Raw genomic sequence first — 22,169 nt, forward strand, 5'->3', positions numbered from 1 at the left:
TAGATTACGTCAGCTTGCATTGTGGCTCCAGGGAGCAGCATAGCTTACTTCAATCCTGTTCTCACCCGATGTCCATACAACCACTTCCGGAAGAATCTGTTGATGGAGAGCAGTAACAAAAGCTCTAGCAGTTGTTGCCTTCACTAATTGAGGCAAATTGTAATGCCCTGCTGCCATTCCAGATGATACCAGCTATTTTAGTGCAAATCAGAGATTGAACAAATCTGTATGCCTCAGCTAGTATCCGAATAAAGCCAGTGAACCATTGAGAGTGGTCCAGGATTCATGACCCCAGGTGCTAAATCTTTTTTCCTATGATCTCCTAGATTATTTGAAAGGTCTGCCAATTTGGAATTTTACACCGAAACCTAAATTTAAAAGACTTGAGATTGTTGTATTTTTTTCTAGAGAATGAACTGTACTGTTGTCTTCTAGCTCAGTTCCTGTCATGCTGTACTTTCAACACAGTTAGCTGATGCCATGATGTTCTCAATTTCACAGTTTAAGGAAAAGGATTTAAAAGGTACGAAAGTTGTTTATCTCCTCTCCTTGTGTAGTTATGTCTAAAAACAACTATCAACTTGCAAATGTTTAAAAATAGCATACATTCCTGTACATTGGATGTGTATTATGTTGGGTTATCAAATGTGTGCTCCAATGAAAAAGCAAAGTAGGGCAAAAAAATAAGGACAAAAAAGACAGGTGAATTTATATAAAGGGTGGAATTTTACAGCCCCTTCTGCTGGCAGGATCTTCCAGTCCCGTCGAAGTCGATGGAGTTTTGAACGGCTTGCCCCTTTTTCCGGCCCTGCCCCTGTCACAACGGAGCCGTAAAATTCTGCCCAAAGTCTTTCATGTCCTTTAGAGCAGCCCAAAAAAGTCAATTATTTTTTGTGTACTCATATTAAGTGAAAAAGCATGCAAGCCAGTTTTCACACAGCAATGTCCTACAAACAGCAATCAGATGAATAACCTGTTAATCTGTTATACTGATATTTGTTGAGGGATCAACAGGAAGCTGGGGTCTAGTTTAACGTCTCATTCAAAAGTTGACACCTCCAATAATACTGCAATCTTTCATTGCTGCACTGAACATGCTCATGTTTTAGAATGGAGCTTGAACATACCACCTTCCGATTGAAAGATGAGAGTGCTACTGCAGAACTGCTACTGACACTTATGTGGATATCATAAAATCAATCAAATCATGACCAATCTCTTTTAACTAATAACATTTTCATTTATTTTCAGAAATGCTAACCCTAAATGAAGTCTTTGCTATAGCAAGTAATGGTGAGTGTCATTTCATTTATCAAAATGTCAGTGAAAAAAGATTTGGTGAGTAAAGTCCTTTTCCGTTATTTTGTACCCAACTTCAACATTACGGACTTCAGTGACGTGTAAGATAAAGGTCCTTCTCATTTTTGTCTGAACAAATCTCAGAACACCCACAAAGATGGCTTTAATTTCCTGCATCAGCTGCCTTTTTATCATCCATGTAAAACCAACTTTTACGCCAATTTGAGCCATATATACAAATAGTCTTGTACTGCATCAAGTACCACCAACGGACTGCTCAACTTCAATTCAATGATAGCTTCTCAAACTGTTGATTAGAGCCCATTAAGTGATATGCATTTTCTTCACAGAATTTCAGTAACATTTACATAACACAATGATGAGCATTTTGATAATTATTGGGAATAATATGTGACTTCCTACAGAATCATTTTAATTGAGAATAATAATGTGACTGAGGGTCCTGAGCTGCTCTGCATTGAATTCCATGGGGTTTGAGGGACAATGGCTCCTGAAACACAAGCCTTACACAACGAGTGAAATCCCTCAAATGAGTTGTCTGGAATTGTTAAATTGGTAGCTGGGAAGATTCAGTAAAATAGGCCTTTTATACTGCGAGTCTTGGAGAACATATTGCATTTACTTTCCAGTTGAAACAGGCTGTATCAGATGCAAAAACAGAATTACCTGGAAAAACTCAGCAGGTCTGGCAGCATCGGCGGAGAAGAAATCAGTTAACGTTTCGAGCCTTCATGGCCCTTCGGCAGAACTGAAGCAGATGTGTGTTTTTGGAGGAGGTGGCACCAGCTCTGTACTGAAAGGGATGTAAAAGTTGTTTCTGCCTTCTAATGGTCACCAAACATGGCTGCCTAGTAAACAAACATTCAAAACTGACTTCTTGCCATTGTGTAGATTTTACAATGGGATAGAGAAAAGGGAACAGGAAATATTGAGTTTTATGTAGAACAATTAACTAAGTTTAGTACAATGTTGATATAATGTTAACATTGCTCTTGTACACACCACTATAGGTCTTTATTTAACTAAATAGCTTCTGGTGTCATTCTTGATTGAAACACGATTATGAAACAGAATGAGACTTTTTAGCTTTTTTTTTGTTTACAACCTTCTGTTGTATTATGTGTGCATATATCTATATACATATGAAACCAAAATATCTTCATCCATTTGTCTGTCTCACAGATCATGACATGGCTATTAACAAATACAGCAGACTGTCCAAGCGGAAGGAAAATGATAAGGTTTGAGCGCTAGCTTTGGCTTTCCTTTCCATTAAGAAAGCATATTTTTCCTTGTTCAGCTACATCATTTATGGCAGCTGCTTTTAGATATTCTTGAAAACTATTTGGAAAACATTGTTATGATGTCTGATGATACCAACAGTAGTGTAATGTACCAGTAGGATTTTTGTTAAAAAATCTCTGCTCAGTTAACGCAATCCAATCTGTGTCCAGTCAATGTGTTAAAAGTTTTAAAAATTAATTGAGGTGTTTTTAAAAAGTCACCTTTTTTCCAAACAGATAAAACTAGAGGCAACTGAAGATCTGTACACATCCAGGAAGAAGCAGCACCAGACCATGATGCACTATTTTTGTGCACTGAACACATTACAGTACAAGAAAAAGATTGCACTGCTGGAACCTCTCCTAGGCTATATGCAAGCACAGGTCTGTTGGTGTAGCACACATCAAGGATATCATGAAATTTAAATGATTCTTTTCATTCTTATTTAAGTTGCTAACTTTCCAAATAACATCCCCAATATCGTGGTTTCACTTAAAAATACAATTAAGGAGGAGTCAGCACAGGTGACAGATTGTGGGAATCAAGATCCTGGAACTCCCTTCCCAGCAGCACTCTGGGTGTACCTACTTCAGATGGACTGCAGCGGTTCAAGAAGGTGGCTCACAACCACCTTGAGGACAGTTAGGGATAGGCGACAAATGCTCGCAGTGATGCCCACATCTGATGAAAGAATACAAAAATGATGGACAGAATAGTCATGCGTTTGGAATTTAGTGTTACAGTTGTGTACTTCTGGGTCAGTTATTCACAGAGTCATAAAGTTATACAGCACAGAAACAGGCCCTTCAGTCCATCATGTCCATGCTGGCCATCGAGCACCTATCTATTCTAATCCCATTTTCCAGCACTTGGCCCGTAGCCCTGTTCTCTTCACTCCTCAGAGTCAAAATGCTGAATAACGAGGACTGCTAGCCACTGGGCCCATGAGTGATGGCTGCAGCCAAGCCATGCAAATGTCCTGAGAGCCAGAATCAATGTGCACCTGGCATAGCATTAGGCAGAAATTTACACTCCTGTACACTGTGCTAACAGCATTCCTTAGTTGCTGACTCAAGAACACTCATCACTGCACCTTGTTAATTGACCTAAATGTTAATTTTACCACAACAATCATGGCTAGATTTAGGCCTTTGGATTGTATACAACATGGTTGCTTGATTTTATTCATAACTCAATACCAAGAACATAAGGAATAGGAACAGGAGTAGACTATTTGGCCCCTCGAGCCTGTTTCACCATTCAGTAAGATCATGGCTGATCTTGTGTTTCGATTTTCACGTTCCCATGTAACCCCGCTAACCTGAGATTCTTGTTAGGCAAGCGATTCAATCTACCCCTTCCTTAAAAATATTCAATGACCCTGCCTCCACCACCTTCTGAGGCAGAGAATTCCAAAGTCGCACAACCCTCTGAGAGAAAAAAATTCTCCTCATCCATGTCCTAAAAGGGCGACCCCTAATTTTGAAACAGTGCCCCCTAGTTCTGGACTCACCCACAAGAGGAAACATCCTTTCGACGTCCCACTTGTCGAGGCCATTTAGGATCTTGTATACTTCAATCAAATCGCCCCTCACTCTTCTAAACTCCAGTGGAAACAAACCCAGTCTGTCCAACCTTTCCTTATAAGACAAACATATTTATTCCAGGTATCAATCTAGGAAACATCCTTTGAACCGCCTCCAGTGCATTTACATTCTTCCTTAAATATGGAGACCAAAACTGCACACAATATTCGCAGTGCGATCTCACCATTGCCCTGTATAACTGAAGCGTGACATCCTTACTTTTATGTTCAACCCCTCTCATAATAAAGGATAGCATTCCATTAGCCTTAATTACTTACTGTATCTGCATACTAACTTTTTGTGACTCATGTACTAGAACACCTAGATCCCTCTGCACCTCAGAATTATGCAGCCGTTCTCCATTTAAGTAATACTCTGCTTTTTTTGTCCTTCCTGCCAAAGTGAACAACTTGACATTTTCCCACATTAAACTCCATTTGTCAGATCTTTACCCACTCACTCAACCTATCTATATCCATCTGATCTTCCTCATGTCCTCTTCACAACATACTTTCCTACCTATCTGCAAATTTAGCTACCATGTCTTCACTCCTCTCATCTAAGTCATTGATGTAAATTGTAAAAGGTTGAGGCCCCAGTACAGACCTGTGGGACTCCACTCGTCACATCCTACCAATTCGAAAAAGACCCATTTATGCATACTTTCTGCTTTCTGCCAGACAGCCAATCTTCTATCCATGCTAATATGTTACTCACTACACCATGCGCTTTTATTTTCTGTAATAGTCTTTGTGGCACCTTATCAAATGCCTTTTGGAAATCTAAGTGCAGTAAGTTTACAGGCTCACTTTATCCACTGCACATGTTACTCCTTCAAAAAACTCCAATAAATTGGTTAAACCTGATTTTCCTTTCACAAAACCATGCTGACTCTTCCCAATTGCCTTGAGCTCTTCTAGGTGCCCAGCTATAACCTCCTTAATGATCGATTCTAATAACTTCCCACAACAGACGTCATGCTAACTGGCCTAGTTTTCTGTTTTCTACCTCCCTCCCATCTTGATTTTTGCTACTTTCCAATCTGATGGAACCTTTCCATAACCTAGCGAATTTTGGAAAATTAACATCAGCTATCGATTACCTCATTAGCTACCTCTTTTAAGACCCTAGGATGTAGTCAGTCGGGACCCGGAGACTTGCCAGCTGGCCTGCAGCTGCATCAATTTGTTTAGTAGTTTCCCTGGTGATTTCAATTTCACCAAGTTCCCCTCTCCCATTCACTTCCAGATTTGCAGCTATTACTGGAATGTTTTTTGTATCCTCCATAGTGAACACAGAAGCAAAATATTCGTTCATTTCTTCCACCATTTCCTTATTATCTATTATTAACTCCCCACTGTCACTCTCTAGAGGACCAACACTCATTTTACGTATTCTTCTTTTTAAATACGTGTAGAAACTCTTGCTATCTGGTTTTACATTTCTAGCTAGCTTCCTCTCATACTCTAATTTCTTTCTCCTGATTAACCTTTTAGTCATTCTCTGCTGTTCTTTATATTCTGTCCAATCATCTGTCCTGCCACTCATCTTTGTGGAGTTGTATGCTTTTACCTTAAGTATGATGCTTTCCTTAACATCTTTAGTTAACCACAGATGGTGGGTCCCTCCCCTTAGAATTTTTCTTTATAGTAGGAATGTACTTATTCTGAATACTCTGAAATATCCCCTTAAATGTCCGCAACTGCTTCTCTATTGATACATCCTCTAGCCTAGTTTCCCAGTTCACTTCAGCTAGCTCAGCTTTCATCCCCACGTACTTGCTCTTATTTAAGTTTAAGATACTAGCCGCCTTCTCCCTTTCAAACTGGATGTAAAATTCAATCATATTGTGGTCGCTGCTACCTAGGGGTGCCTTTACTCTGAGGTCATTAATTAATCCTGTCACGTTACACAATACCAAGCCTAATATAACCCTGCTCTCTGGTTGGTTCCAGAACATGTTGCTCTAAGAAACTATCTCGAAAGCATTCTAAGAACTCCTCATCCAGGCTACTATTGCCAATCTGATTTTTCCAGTTTGTGTAGATTAAAGTCACGCATGATTATTGCCGTCCCTTTATCACAAGCACACAGTATGTTCTCTTGAATACTTTGTCCTATACTGTGGTTACTGTTAGGGAGCCTGTATATCGCTCCCACTAATGACTTTTTCCCCCTACTATTCCTCATCTCCACCCAAAATGTAGATTCTACATCCTGATCTCCTGAATCAAGGTAATCTCTAACTATTGCACCAATGTCATCATTGATTAACAGTGCTACCCCTCCATCTTTACCTAGCTTCCTATTCTTCTGAAATGTCACATACCCATCAATATTAAGGACCCAATCTTTGTCGTCCTGCAGCCACGTCTCTGTAATTGCTATCAGACCATATTTATTTACTTCAATATGGGCCATCAATTCATTTGCTTTGTTATGAATGCTACGTGCATTCAGATAGAGATCCTTCAGTTTTGTCTTTTTGTTACCTTTGTAACATCTAGTCTTGACTGTTGATGTATTCTTAGGTTTTTTTTCTCTCTGTCCCTTCCTGCCATTCTCTGACCCTCATTTCTCATATTACTATTTTGCTCTCCTGTCTTGACTCTACACCTTGAATTGCTACCTCCACCCAAGCTTGATCCCTCACCGCTCTTGTTTAGCTTAAAGCGATAAGGTGAGACATTCCTCCACTAGTCTAGGATAGGTTTGAGCAAGGATGAAAGAGCAGTGTAAAACTCTTGTTTCAAAATGCTGATACTTCAATAAAACAGGATCATACAAATCTGTCTCTGGATGGTTTTCCTTAGATACACTAATGATAATTGGTATATTTCAGATAAACTTCTTTAAGATGGGTTCTGAGCACGTGACTCAACAGTTGGAAGAATTTCTGACAAATATCGGTGCCAGTGTGCAGGGGTAAGTAATAATTGGCCTTCGAAACTGTTCTAGTTATAAATTACATTCCACCTCTAACTTGACCAATCTTAATATTCTCTATGTCTCTTCCAGCTGGCTAATAAAAGTTCTATTTGAGTTAATTAAAAGGGGGTTTATAATAGTTCAGCTATGTACTTAGAGTATGAAAATTAGATTTGCAGAAGTCCCTGCTAGTTAATACTGTGAGTAGTTGAGCGATATGGAAAGCTCTTTTTTGCACTGAGATCATGAGCTGAGTTTGGGGCCGATTTTGGCTTTTTGACTTGATCTGCTTGTGGGTTGAGGTAGATTGTGATTACCCTGATTGTCAATAAACCTGTCAAGCTTCATGCATGAATAATCATCTGATGCATTCCAGGGAGCAGTTGGTGTCCTTGAAGCCATATGCTAACAAGGAGCAGAGAAACCAGAAAGGAAAAGATTTTCCTTTTATTGTAATAAAAACAGAAAATGCTGGAAAAACTATGCAGGTCTAGCAGCATCCGTGGAGAGAGAGAAACTGAGTTAATGTTTTGAGCCCAATATGACTCTTCTTTGGAATTGTTTTTATTTCCTTGTGTCCGGAGGAAGTAACTGTTTCCACATCTTTGCGATGTTTACATGATTCAGATAATCCACACTTAAAACATTATTAAGCAGTTTATTTCAGGAGTGTCTTTATAACCACCATCTTAACACACTAGAATGTATTATTTATCAATCCAAAACAGTTTAATTTGTATAGTGTCCTGGATTTTAATACAATTTAGAATGACTATAAACAGTAGCCTTGGTTTGGATTATTGTACATAATTTTAGTGAGTGGTACTAGATGCAGTCCCCACCATTTAAAACATCCATGGTTAAAATATTTGTGAAACAATAAAATCAGTCTATTTCTCCCTGTTCTAGCGTCCGTAGGGAAATGGAGACTGAACTGGAAACCATGCATCAGACCATTCAGGACCTAGAAGTAGCCAGTGATTCATTGTACCTCCCTGATCCAGATACCAAAATATTCAACATCAATAGAAATCTGACTAGAAAAACTGGTTATATGAATACAAGAAAGTAAGTGTCAAACATTATCATGGGATTTTTTTTCTTAGATTCTCAAGAATGAACAGTTGCAATTTGTGAAGCTATTATACATATATGTGTCCATCATGTGAAATTACTGTCAGAAAACATGTATGTTTCATGGGTAGGCAGTTGCTCGAAGCTGATTTCACTTTAAACAAATGGAAGATATTGACACATCCAGTAAGCAGACCTTTGGCCAAGGAGAAAATAACTTCGAACCATAGAGCAACATAGAAACAGGTCATTTGGCACATTGAGTCTGTGCCAATGTTTTTTCTACATGAGCTTGTGAGTGTTAACTTTCGTTCTCATTTTCCATACATTTTTCAAACAACTATCTATGTTCCCAAATGGTTCAGTTCTTTTTCTTGGCCAGACATTCCCACATGCTTTGTATTTTCTGAAGTAAAGCAATTGATGGTTGCTTCCTTGATTAATTAGTAACTCTCGGGCATAGCAGCAGCCTGGATACAATAATTTGAATGCACAGGCTGGACACCAGTTAAGCAAAAGATTAGATTCCAATGTGTTAACCTTCACTGCTAATTAATTACTCCACTTTAAAGCAAGAGAAGAAAAATTGGAGCAGAGGTTAAATTGATCTTTTTTTACCTCCGATAGAACAGTTTTCAAATTTGTTGCATTTTACATCAGGTAATAAAATTTACTTCAATAATAAGACAACTTGCATGTTTGCAATGATCACTTTAAAAAAAAGTTTCTCACTTGTCCTTTGTAGATAACTTGAAGATTAAGAACTGGTGTTCTCAGCTTTTTAAAATCTTTTCTGATCACATGCTTAATTGCATTTATATTAAACAATAACATTCTATTTTGTCTTGTCTGATTGTGCATGTCAGTTAAAATTTTCCTTGCCATTTGCCTAATGCCTGAATCAGTTGCTCCTTTTTAACCACAATCAGTACATCTGATTTATCTGGTACATCTGATAAAGGTTGATTGTTTTGTACAAACCCTCAACTGTATTGAGAATATCAAAAATTTATTTTATCCATTTTTGCCATTGATTTCTGAGACATGTTTATATTTACTTATCTTTCTGTTTCATTTTCAACTTCAACTCTATTGTCCCTTTTTAATAGCAGAAGTTGCAGTTTCTTAGTTGGTTATTCTAATCTCATCAGGTATGATTAGTTTACTTTGAACAGCAAGTCTACGTTGGTTGTTATAACCGTCACTTCCTGGTTCCTTTTCAGCCTTATTTGTCAGCTCACTGTAGAATGACAGTAACTATTTCCTGTAGGACTTCTAGGGAGTCCTGTGGTAGCAGTTTGCTGTAGTGCTATATTGGAATATGACCATATGTATTGCTTGGTTATTCTTCAATTACATAATGAATAACAATCTTCCTCTACCATTATTGTACATTATATGGAATGTGTGAAGCATCATTGACTGCCAAGAGGATGAACTATATTTCCCAGGATTCTAACTTCCAAAAGTTTGCCTAGATCTCTTTCCATTTTATCTTTCACTGCATCCAGTCTTCTTGAGTCGCCACTCTTAGTGCCTCTGATCTTATAAATTTCTCCTGTATGTTCCTTAATGCTTTCTGAGCCATTATGTAATTCTGTTATTTTAAAGTTGAGTTCCAGAAGACATTTTTCTAGTGCCTTATTCCTCTTTCCCTTCAATGGGTACAATCATTGAGTCGCAATATTGTAATGAGTTCTCTTGCTGGTTGCATACTGCTGAGGAATAGAACACATTTTGCGCTTTTGGCACCAGTTATCTGCATCAGGCATTTCCAGGTCATTTATAGCAGAGCAAGATAGAGTAGGCATCTATTTTGCTTCAATAATGTGTCTTAACTCATCACTCGGTAGAGCTCTCTTTACTGCTTGAATGTGATTATTTTCTATTCTGTCAGCCAATCTTTGATTGAGATCACCAAAGATTGCCAAAATATAATCCCATTGAGTACTGAGTTGTGTGAGCTAAATTTAATTTCACATAGACCTTTACAGGCTATAGAGAAAAGAGTCATTCGTTCTGTGCATTGAATTCAACCCTGGGTTCCATTGACAAAAGAGGCAGTACGTTAACACGCTGTATCTCACAAGCCCAAATGGAAGACCTTCTCTTGATCTTCGATCACAGACTTTTATTTACTTGATTGTTTGATCCATACAGACTTTCATCTATTTTCTTGTCCCCCTTCTGAAAATAACCATGCCTTTTTAAATTTTTTTTATGGATGTGGTTTTATATCTTTTATACTCTTAGTTTCTTGTTTATATATGATAAATGCATTATTACATCTAATTCAGTGCATTAAGGTGTTTCAAGTGACAAACTCTTATTAGCATTATTTCAGTTAGGGTGATTTTTTTCCAAAAAAAGCCATGGAAGCAATTAAAGGTGAAACAACTGTGGTCCACTGAAGCTTGTAGCCCCAGAAATGACCATCGTAAAGTTGGCTGCAAGCTAATCTGTGGTATTGCCAATATGATGTCATGCTGACTGTTAGAAAAATACAAGGAAATAGACAGTTCTACTTTTTAATAATCTGTCTTAATTGGGTTCTAGCAAAACCAGATTAGTATCATCTACATGGGAAAGACATTACTACTTTACCCAGGGTGGGAACCTGATGCGGCAAGCTCGAGGGGATGTTGCAGGAGGTCTTGTCATGGACTTGGACAACTGCACTGTTATGGCTGTGGATTGTGAGGACCGAAGATACTGCTTTCAAATCACTGCCTTTGATGGGAAGAAGTAAGTATTGTCCAAATCTGTGACCAGCTTAATTTATTGCATAACTCTTCATGCAATGTATTGTCCTGCATCTTACAAGTTGTTCATGTTTTTGAAAATGGTAACTACATTAGTTAAGCTGAAGGAGGAGAAAGCCTTGGGAATGACAGGTTACATAATGAGGATTCTGAGAGAGTGAAGGGAAGAAATTGCAGAAACTCTAGCAATTATGTTTGAGGTGCTTCAGCTGCTTATATTTAAGGTGTGGCTGTGTGTTGGTGGTCTGGTGAGTGGCCATTGTAGTACCCATTTTTCAAAAGGGAAACAGAGTAATCCAAGTTAATTACAGGTTGGTTAGCTTAACATCTGTGATTGGAGTTTTTATAGCGATTTCATTAAGTATGAAATTGTCTCTTACATAAATAGAAAATATTAGAAAATAATGCCAAATATTTTCACAAAAGAGAGATACAAAGCACACACTATAGTTAAGGAGGAGTGTGAAATATTGGATGGGATAAACAGTGAGGGATTCATGCACTAGGACACCCAGAACCCTCTGCACCTCAGAATTCTGCAATCTCTCACCATTTAGATAATATGCTTATCTTTCCTGCCAAAATGGACAATTTCACATTTGCCCACATTATACCCCATCTGCCAGATCTTTGCCCACTCACTTAACCTATCTATATCTGTTTGTAGCCTCCTTATGTCCTCTTCACAACTTATTTTCCTACCTATCTTTGTGTCATCAGCAAATTTGGCAACCATCCCTTCAATCCCTTCATCCAAGTCAGTTATATAAATTGTAAACAGTTGAGGTCCCAGCACTGATCCCTGTGGCATGCCACTCGTTACATCTAGTGTCATGTTTAGTGTACCAGCTTGGCTGGATATTAGTATCTGTGATGGTGGGTTTTTAAAATTCTTTCACGGGGTGTGGGCTTCGCTGGATAGGCCAACATTTATTGCCCATCCATAATTGCCCTTGAGAAGGTAATGTAGATTACACCCACAGTGCTGTTAGGAAGGGAGTTCCAGGGTTTTGACCCAGCGACAGTGAAGGAATGGTTATATAGTCCCAAGTTAGGATGGGGTGTGACTAGGAAAGGAACTTGCAGGCATTGGCATTCCCATGCATCTGCTGCCCTTGTCCTTTGAAGTGGTAGAGGTTGTGGATTTGGAAGGTGCTGTCGAAGGAGCCTTGGCGAGTTGCTGCTGTTTATCTTGTAGATGGTACACACTGCTACTGTTTCGGTTGTGGAGGAAGTGAATGTTTAAAGTGGTGGATGGGATGTCACTCAAGCAGGCTGCATTGTCCTGGATGGTGTCAGGCTTCTCAGGTTGTTGGAGCTGCACTCATCCAGGGAAGTGGAGAGTGCTCCATCACACCGTGAGTTGAGCCTTGTAGATCACGGACTGCCTTTGGGGAGTCAGGAGGTGAGTTGCTCTCCTCAGAATTCCCAGCACCTGACCTGCTCTTGTAGCCACATTATTTATATAGTCCAGTTCAGTTTCTGGCCAATGGTAACCCCCAGGATGTTGGTAGGGGAATTCAGCGATGGTAATGCCATTACATGTTATGGGGAGATGGTTAGATCCTCTCTTGTTGGAGATAGTCATTGCCTGGCACTTGTGTGGCGTGAGGAGAGAGGAGGCCAAGTAGGATTGTCCCCTCAGGCTTTTCAGCTGAAGATGCCTAAAAAGACTTTGCTTACCTTGTTCCTGCTTTCTTATGTATGGTGATTCCTCTTCCTTGTTGTCCACAACCACTCTGGAATGGATGTTGTAAGCTGATCCTTTAGTTGTGGGAACCTTAGCTCTGTCTACAGCCTGATGATTTTGGTGTTTAGCAATTAAGTAGTCCTGTGCAGTAGGGATGTACCTCAATCTAAGTTATGTATAGCAATGCTTCTGGCACAGCCCTGTTCTATAATCCAAATTGAGCCAGAGTTAGTTACCTAGCTCAGTGGTGATCAAGGAGTGAAGGATGTCCAGGGCCGTAAGTTTATCGGTTTGATATATATAGTTCTGCTGCTGTTAGCCCACAGAACCTCATGGGTGGGCATTTTAGGCTGCTAGATCTGTTTTTAGTCTGTCCCACTTAAGGCAGTGGAAAATTTATTCACTGTGAAGACAAGGCTTTGTCTTGAAAAGGGCTGTGTCCTGTTTACTACTATCTATGGACAGTCATGTCTGCAACATGTAGGTGAGGGAGTACAAAATCAAGTAGTTGCTTCTTTGTTTTCCTCATCAACTGATGCAGGCTCCATCTGCCAACTTTGTTAAGAATGGGCCAGCTTGATCAGTGGTGGTACCACTGGTGATTGGCATCATAAACTCCCATTCCATAGTACATTCTGTGCCCTAACTTCCTCAGAGCGTCAGCAAAGTGATGTTTAACACGAGGGATACTGATTGTTGGTTTAGAGGGGCAAGTACAGGGTGGTGAAGAGTTTCCTTGATCTTATTTAACCTCAAGTTGAGATTTTGTCGGGTCTGGAGTCAATGTTGAGGATTCCCAGGGTCACTGTCACTCATCTGTATGCCACTCTGCCCTCATCTATTAGTGTGTCTGTTCTGCTGATACCCAGGAATCATAATGGAAAAGCCTGGGATGTTGACTGAAAGATATGATCCTGTGAATACAACAATGCCAGACTGTTACTTATTTAGTCTGTGAGACATCTCTACAAACTTATATACCAGTCCCAATATTAGTGGGAAATACTTTATAGTGTTGTCTGGGATGAGAGTACATAAGACTTGTCCTGATACAACGCCTGAATGAATATGATATGCCTCACAGCAACTTAGATGGCATCAGTTTAAAGATTTTTTTGTAGTTATTTGTTGTTTTGCTGTTGACAACTTTAATATTTACTATTTTCCCATTTGCTGTAAGACTAACCCCCGCCCCACGGCCCACACACCATTTCACATACAGAATAGGTTTTCAATTGAGTTTCCCTGTATTTCTTCTGATCAGAAGAGGACAAGCAGCAGAAGTATTTAGCACCCAACTAGCATTACCCCAACAAGGGAATACACAGACTGAACTGCAAATACTTGGTTTTAGTCAAAGGTCCTGTACTGCAGAAACCTTACTGTGCTAAGGAAGCTGTGAGAAAGGTGCCACAATGGGACTTATAGCCCACTCTCCACCTCACGTAGCACACTGTCAGTGGCATTCCAGGCTGCCACTGGGATACCAGTCAACTGTACATAGATGCATTAAATTAAGCAAGTCGTAGATCTATTGTTTGAAAGAAAGAAGAAAAATAGATTTACATTTATATTTTGCTTTTCACAACCAATGAAGTACTTTTTAAAGAGTAGCCACTGTTGTAATGTAGGAAATGCAGCAGCTAATTTGCACTCAACAAACTCCCGCAAACAGCAACGTGATAATGAACAGATAATCTGTTTTTCTGAACATGATGTTGTTTGAAGAATAAATATTGACCAAGACACTGGGAATAACTTCCCTACCCTTCTTCAAAATAGTGTCATGGGATCTTTATATCTATCTGAACAGCCAATTGGGTCTCGGTTTAATGCCTCGTTTGAAAGAAGGCATCTCTGACAGCGCAGTGCTGCCTCAGTACTCTACTGGAGTGTCAACCTTGATTTTTGTGCTTAAGCCCTTGATTGAAAGTTGAACCCAGAACCTTATGATTCAGCAAACAATTTTATCTACTTCCGCGTGAATAATCTAGGATGACTATTTCAGAGTTGGTGCTTAGGAGAGATTGAGCGAGCCAACAGAATGTAGTGTTGTACACATTCAATGAAGAATAAAATTGGGTGGTATTTAAAATGAACCTTCAATCCAAAAGCACCCTGTTCCCACCAAATAGATCAGATTAAAATCAGGTTTCGATGTTGATCAGAATTAGAAGTCCTGGATTAATATTTTTTTCCTAGCCCAAGGACACAGAGGCCAATTGTTGCAACAAAATGCTGACCTGCCCAAGTTCAATTAACTAGTACAGCGTGAGTGTTGAACTTTGGATCCTGTGTTCTGAATAGCTTTAGATGACATCTGCCACTGTCACAAAACCATCAGAGGAACATCAGTGGGTGGTGAAAATATGAAAACCATTTTGCAGAAGCACCATTTTCAGAACCACTCATTTACAACATTTAAAAAAATTGTGATCACTTTTTCTTACAAGTGAAGTCCTGCTGTTTCAAATGCTTATGGTTGTGATAATTCAGCTCTTAAATAATGTTCTGTACCACTTTATGAAATGGTTTAACACATTCTCACTTTTTTTGCTAAGGAGAAAAAAACTGATTTTACTTTCTAATATTCCAGAGCTGTTATTTTACAAGCAGAAAGTAAAAAAGAATGTGAAGAGGTAAGTTTTGGGAGTAGTCTTTTGCAATATGAGCATTTCTTCCATGATATAACTGTTTAACTATTCAAGTATGATCTTGCAATAGCATATTTGTATATGTACTGTGATACTCTTATCACTTCTAAAAGATCATTTTAATTATGGGTGCTGATTGCTCATTGATAATCATTGTGCTAACACCAGCAAAAATAAAAATGCTAAAATATTACATACACCATGAAGCAAAGCAGACAGAAAAAATTGAAGAAGTAACAATGAAAGTGGTGAGCAAAAGGTTGAAAATTGCCCTATTGTTATCAGACCCATTTAATGTTATAATGCTTTATGACACACTGCACTATGTTAATCATTGCAAAATCTGTATCGCTGCATTAGAAACAGTATTCCAGTGCACACAAAAATCACACTTTGTTAGAAATGTAGAAAACTTCAAAATGCTGTGCACTACTTCGTCGAAAGTTGAAACTGTCACTGTGTTGTATGGACAAGTTAATTTGCAAATTGCTATTAAACTGAATGACCTGAGGCTTTGTGTACTCTATCTGGACTTTTTGAACTGAAAAGGAACTTTATCTTGCCACTGGAGTAATATATTGTGCAATGCTTAATATTACATTGTCCTTATAAAACATTCTATCCAGCAAACGGCAAACATCACTGCAGGAGATTAATTACCCATGCAAAAGCATCGAGGTGTTCTCTTGATAGGAAGGCTATGAGTGAGAGCCCTATTGAATTTTTAATATCTAAAACTCTGACCTTGTGTCACTGCCATTCACTTGATGTAACATATGCCTAAACAATTGATTATTAGTAAAAATGTTGATTTGTCTTAACTCTTTCCTGGGCCATATATTGATTCCGCTATTATGTTAGCAGCCAGTACACAGATGCTTATTTTAGCATTAAATGTATGGTATCCATGGAATAGAAAGTGTTTTTCTTGATGAGTAGCCTTCATTAATAAGAAAATATCCATCTTCTGTGATGGGAAGAGAATATACTGTGCTTGTTATTGTCTAGATCATGCATATTATAAAAATGTTCATTTAGCTTAATTTTGTTTTGCAGTGGATTGCAACAATCAATAACATTTCCAAACGCATCTATCTCAGCGAAAACCCAGAAGTAAGATTACATGTTACTGTGACTGATATTTCCTATTTGCATTAATTAAATGAAAGAATCAGTAAGTTCCAATAGGCTCTTGAGTTCAAAGCATGCCTTAAGCTGTTAAATTCACAGGATCTCTTTTCCAATTATTTATGTGAAATCACTTCTGTTAATTCAAATCTGTAATTCTGTCACAGCCACTCCATAACCTCTGGAAACTTGAATTTATTGAAAATTGATTCTTCATTGGGAAACTTACATCTTAACAAATGCATTGCTATATAAAATTCAAAGGACCCAAATGCCTTACTCCTTAAAATCAATTGAAGATGTTTGGCTGTTTTTTTGAAAAAAAAATCATTTTTATGCTCATCAATGTGACTTATATTAGTGCTCTGAAATGAAATACTTTCATATTTAGCAACAATTCACAACACCGAGTATTCCCAAAAACAGTTATATTATAAGCATGCTGCAATGTGTTTTTACAAGAGGCCTTAGCATTGTGAATTGTTGCTAAATATGAAAGTATTTCATTTCAGAGCACTAATATAAGTTACATTGATGATTATAAAAACAAAAATCTAAGCAATTGTTGGAATATTCTGCATCAGCTGTTTGAAAGGATCTTTTCTTAATGCAAATATCATGTAAACTTTTGTATGCCTGCTAGTAATAGATCTGTGTCCAAGCAGGGATATTCTTATCGCAGGTTGGCCCTGAATGAAGAATTGTAGGAAAGCCAAGTTTTGCTAAATGTAAAACACCAAAAATATTAAAGAAATGGAACCATTTGATATTGATATTCTGAAATATTATGCAGTTGATTGAGTCTGCTCATATCCTATACTAAAAAATGATTGTTTCATCATTCCATAAAAATGCTGTATCTTTTGTCCTTTTGGGACAAACAACATTTGGCTGAAAAATGCAAATTGAGTTCACCAGGCTACTGAGTGAGCTACTAAACAACCCTAGGTGCTGACTATATAATAAAAAGTTTCAATAATCAGTGGAATAATTAATTGCCAAGGCAGCACAGTTATAGTCCTATAGATTGGATAACTTGCTAAGTATATGGAAGCAAATTGTATCGAACTGTACAGGAATGTTCTCTACAGCTGAGTGCCGTAGCAGTCATTTGTGGATCCAGTGAGCACAGAAATGGCTGAAAGCAAATTCTGAAGTATTCAGCTTCAAGCATTTGTTTGAAACTTGATCATCTCTGTAACTTGAAGTTTGTAGTTGACTGCATAATTTATCTTTCACACTGAAAACTTTAAAGCTCTTCTCTATTTGTCCTGTCTTATTGGCAGGCAGCAGTTATTTTGTTGCCTACTGGCATTGCTCACCATTGTCCACTGGTGAGCTTGGTGTTATGGAAACTTGCAGCATTTAGAATAAAACAATAAGCTACTTTTTGTTCTTATTACAGGAATTGGCTGCTCGAGTAAACCAGTCTGCTTTGGAGGCTGTTACACCTTCCCCTTCATTTCAACAGAGGCATGAAATCTCAAGGCCTACAATGTAAGCAGAAATTAAACCTCTTCAGAATTCAATTCCAGAATGAAAACATATATAATACAAAATAAAAACAGAAAATGCTGGAAATACTCAGCAGGTCAGACAAGACCTGTGGAGAGAGAAACAGAGTTAACATTTCAGGTCGATAGACCTTCATCAGAATTCTAGAACTATTTAGCTGCTTTCTATTGGGAAAAAATAATCACACACCTAACTGTTCTTTACTCTGAAACTTCTAAGTCATGCTTTAATTGATATAAATAAACATGTTAGCCTGGATGTTGTGGTAGTAATGGCAGTGAAGCTGTCAGCATTCACCATCATTACTCCTCCAAAACTAACTTAAAACTGCATTGAGCTATGTTATCACCATATTTCACCTACTGTATTGTATCTTAGTTGCCTTTTTTAAAAAAAATGTAATACAAGATGTATATTGATTTCAAGCAACCTGGCAAAAAGGTTCAATTTTTTTGTACTTATATTCATGGAACAGTCATAGCAGACCTCATCCCTCTCGGACAAACAGTTCCAGCTCCCTTGGATCAGAATCTGCTGCCCTTTCTGCAGTGTCACTGGATTCAATAGTTGCCCCAGACACACCCATTCAGTTTGACATAATTTCTTCTGTCAGTGAGGACTTGCCTAACCAAGCAACAACTTCAGGACAAGGTACCAGGTAAGTGAAACATGTGCAAGGTTTTCTGAGTGTTATTGAACTTTTGCAGATCAATAGTAAGAGGGTAAGTCTTCTGATTAGGCTGAAGGCTTTGTGTTTAATTTAGAAGTTTTTCTTATATATTCATTATGGCAATATGATCAGTTCAGGATGTTTCAACGACATCATTGGATTAAGAACATACTGAAATATTCGTACTTTGATACATGGCACAAGAGCTTTTTATATTGAGAAATTCCATTCTATCGTTAGGTTTGAAATGTTTCTCTTACAGTCCAGCTCCTTCATGCAGTGAGTAGCTCAGCCAAACAGATAAGAATCCCAAGGTTTGATCTTCAATCTGAACTGAGTTAGGTAATCTTAATAAGGCAGTGAAAGGAGCACTGCAATTGACCAGAGCATCCTGGATGAGGGAAAGTTGGGGGGAAAAAATCAGAGAACCCTGTTTCTGGTTACTATCTAGCAATCTCAACTGAAGTGGGCATGTGGATTCTGGATAAATGATGAGGTCAAGATTGGCTGTGATGTCCTCTTCAGTGGAACCGTCCACAGCTACTCACTGTTTAGGCTCAAAATAAGTTTGGGACATGTCTTAGAGTGGTGCCCATAGAAATGTACCTTCAGGCAAAGAAGGAAAACAAACCTGACAGAAAAAGAGGAAGAAAAATGGTTCCTTTAAAAGTAATCAGACGTTTTGCTATTTGTAATTCTTCCGCTAGACGGACAAATCCATTTGGAGAATCTGGGGAGCCAAAAACAGAAGAATCTGAAGGTAAGGTGCAGTGTTTCTGTGGCAAAAAAAGAAAAATTACAAATGATTGTTCCCTCATTGAATTTACAGCGATAAACTTTAGATTAATCAAATCATATTAGTGATAGTCATCTCTCATCTGCCTAGGTCATTCCACATATACATAAGAATGGCCATCATTTGCTATGTAAAAGTTATTTACTCCTGAGAAGTAGACTCATAGGGCAGGATTTCGGCTCGGGCGGGGGCGGTTGTGAAGTTGACCGCCATCCGTGATCGGCTCCACACCGTGATTTCATGCGGATGGGCCAATTAAGGCTCACCCCAGCGTGGATCGCGAGCAGCAGCGCTCAGCGCTACCAGTGCAGGCAGGGGGAGGAGGGAGAGCCTGGCCTGGTGTGCAGTTTGTGCATGCGCGCAAAAGAGCGCTTCAATCTCCGAGGCATGGAGCTGCCTCGGAGATTGAAGCGCTTCTTAAAAAAGTTAATAAAGAGTAAAAAATTTAATAAAACGTGTCCCATCTCATGTGACTCTGTGGACATGTTTTTAATTCCTAAATTAAGTTTTTATTTAATGTGTGTTAGCTTTAGGAAACCTCATCCCACTCGTGGATGAGGTTTCCTAAAAAATATAAAAGCTGCTTGGCCTTTTTGCCTGCCCGCCAACCATTAGGTTGGACAGGCAGCGTAAATTTCAAGTTAATGCAGTTGTTAGTGGCCTTAATGGGCCTTTTAATTATCGGCGGGCACGCAGCCAACTCCGGCACGTGCCTGCTGAACGAAACATCGCGAGACTGCGTAATGGCATCAGGACGCATGCCTGATGTCATCGCACGTCATTTCACACTTGGGCGTGTCGGGCGCGTGCCCGCAGCATAATATTCTGGGACTCATAGACGTTTACAGCACAGAAGGAGCCCATTCGGCCCATCATGTCCACGCCAATCAACAAAGCTCTGCAGACACTGATTCTCTTTATTGGATCTGTGACATTTTCAGAATCTAACAAGTAGTGCTAATCATGTTATCCATTACATATTGTGGAACAATAAGGATTAAGAATTATGTTTAAGCATCTCTAAGGTTTACTGTTGTCACAGTTTCTCAATTCATATTTATAATATATTTGTTTAACAACATTTGGGTAGATTTAGACACATTCGTTTTTGTGATGGGTTTGATTATTATTATTGCATTTTAAGCTATTTCCTTTTAAAGGTAGCAGATTCTACTGTCTGGTCATAAGAATAAAGCATGTGGTAAATTAAAATGTCACTGGTACAACTGATTGAAGCTTCTCAGAAATGCATTACAGAGATGGTGTAGCTTAAGCTCTGTAATACCTCTGCCTTAGAATACAGCTGCTGACCTAACCTAACTTGACACTGATCATTGATTCTATTTCCTTTATTTTTACCCTTTGATTCCATGCATATATAAAGTGAACTGTACCAACTGAAACGGATTGATGTTTTTATTCTAATATCTGGTGCAGAGTCTATTCTTCATCAGCTGTTTATTGTGAGATTCCTTGGTTCAATGGAAGTAAAAGCAAATGAAACCTCTGATGTTATTTGCGAGACAATGCGTCAGATCCTTGCCGCCCGTGCTATACATAACATCTTTCGGATGACTGAATCGCATTTACTAGTGACCGGTGACTGTTTGAAGTAAGTTCTTTTTTGTTGGTTTGCAGAACTGTTTTCTGTCTTTGACCAGTTAAAGTATATATATGGCTGACTATAATTTGCTTTACATTTTAGATTAATTGATCCTCAGACTCAAGTCACACGTTTGATGGTAGGTATTAAAATTATTAACTGTCATTATCAATATTTTTGGAAAAAGATTATGAATGTTGGTATTTTCAAGCTCATGCCTAGTTCACTATATAAAACAGTTTTATATCCAAGGTATTCCTGTTTTGCTTCTGTATAATGATCCATAACTCCTGCATTGCAGAACCTTCACTGAGCCTATTCTCAATGTTATGCTTTTTTGTTGCAGTTCCCTTTGCAAAATGTGGTTCTTTGTGCAACTCACAAAGAGAACAAACGTCTCTTCGGATTTGTGCTGCATACAGGAGGAGGCAGAATAGAAGGACGACCGATCTCGGTCTGCTATGTGTTTGAATCAAACAACGAGGGAGAAAAGGTCTGAAGGAGTATTTCTTGTGATAGTGTTTCCTCTTCAGCTTTAAAGTAAATCAATACCATCAACTTGACAGTAAAACCAAATTTCAATTATTATATCATCATTCAGAACACTTGGTCTTAATTATTGATTTATATGTTGCGTGACCATAGACTGCACACTCTCATTCCTGTCTTGTCTCATTTAATCTCCATATCTAACCTGGAAATTATTTTGCATCTATATAAGTGTGCATTTCAACAGCCTATATCCTTTTATCAGCCTCTTTCATGCTAATCTCTGCTCCCACCATCTCTCTACTTTACCCAGTCATAACATATAATCATTTCTCCTCTCTCAATTACTCCCACCCTCACCTCTACCCTCAACCCATTACTGCTGCTTAACTTTCATTCTCTTCCACCACTCTAATGGGATTGATTAACCCCGAGTGAGTCAATAACCATCCTCTGTGCCCCTCTCGGCTTTATTGTAGCAGGAGTTTCTGCTTTTAAAGAGCAGTAAATACGCCTGTCCGACTTTCCTGTTTCACTGACCTGCCTGCCAAACCTGCTTACCGGGGGCTAATCTCACTGGGCTCCTTCCTGTGTCATTGGTACCATCCCCACATTCAGCCTCCTGACTCTCTCCCAATGGATCAACAATTGCTGTCCCTCCTCATTTTTC

At 38.6% G+C, this 22,169-nt stretch overlaps 1 protein-coding gene across 5 annotated transcripts in view; it reads left to right on the plus strand.

Annotated features, from left to right (window-relative positions):
• Positions 1 to 22,169, plus strand: part of appl1 (adaptor protein, phosphotyrosine interaction, PH domain and leucine zipper containing 1) — a 48,747-nt gene that overhangs the window by 19,834 nt on the left and 6,744 nt on the right. For 3 of the 5 annotated variants that reach the window (XM_078543537.1, XM_078543539.1, XM_078543540.1), the window contains 16 exons: positions 436 to 523; positions 1,252 to 1,293; positions 2,503 to 2,561; positions 2,841 to 2,987; positions 7,033 to 7,115; positions 8,028 to 8,186; positions 8,820 to 8,852; positions 10,749 to 10,937; positions 15,241 to 15,283; positions 16,355 to 16,411; positions 17,832 to 17,923; positions 18,417 to 18,599; positions 19,319 to 19,371; positions 20,845 to 21,019; positions 21,113 to 21,149; positions 21,357 to 21,503. In XM_078543537.1, coding sequence (XP_078399663.1) covers positions 436 to 523; positions 1,252 to 1,293; positions 2,503 to 2,561; positions 2,841 to 2,987; positions 7,033 to 7,115; positions 8,028 to 8,186; positions 8,820 to 8,852; positions 10,749 to 10,937; positions 15,241 to 15,283; positions 16,355 to 16,411; positions 17,832 to 17,923; positions 18,417 to 18,599; positions 19,319 to 19,371; positions 20,845 to 21,019; positions 21,113 to 21,149; positions 21,357 to 21,503 — 1,587 coding nt within the window. The remainder of the gene's footprint in view (positions 1 to 435; positions 524 to 1,251; positions 1,294 to 2,502; positions 2,562 to 2,840; positions 2,988 to 7,032; positions 7,116 to 8,027; positions 8,187 to 8,819; positions 8,853 to 10,748; positions 10,938 to 15,240; positions 15,284 to 16,354; positions 16,412 to 17,831; positions 17,924 to 18,416; positions 18,600 to 19,318; positions 19,372 to 20,844; positions 21,020 to 21,112; positions 21,150 to 21,356; positions 21,504 to 22,169) is intronic. The other 2 variants (XM_078543538.1, XM_078543541.1) reach the window with 1 other exon arrangement.

This window comes from Cetorhinus maximus, chromosome 6 (assembly GCF_964194155.1).
Source record: "Cetorhinus maximus chromosome 6, sCetMax3.hap1.1, whole genome shotgun sequence".
Classification (NCBI taxonomy): domain Eukaryota; kingdom Metazoa; phylum Chordata; class Chondrichthyes; order Lamniformes; family Cetorhinidae; genus Cetorhinus; species Cetorhinus maximus.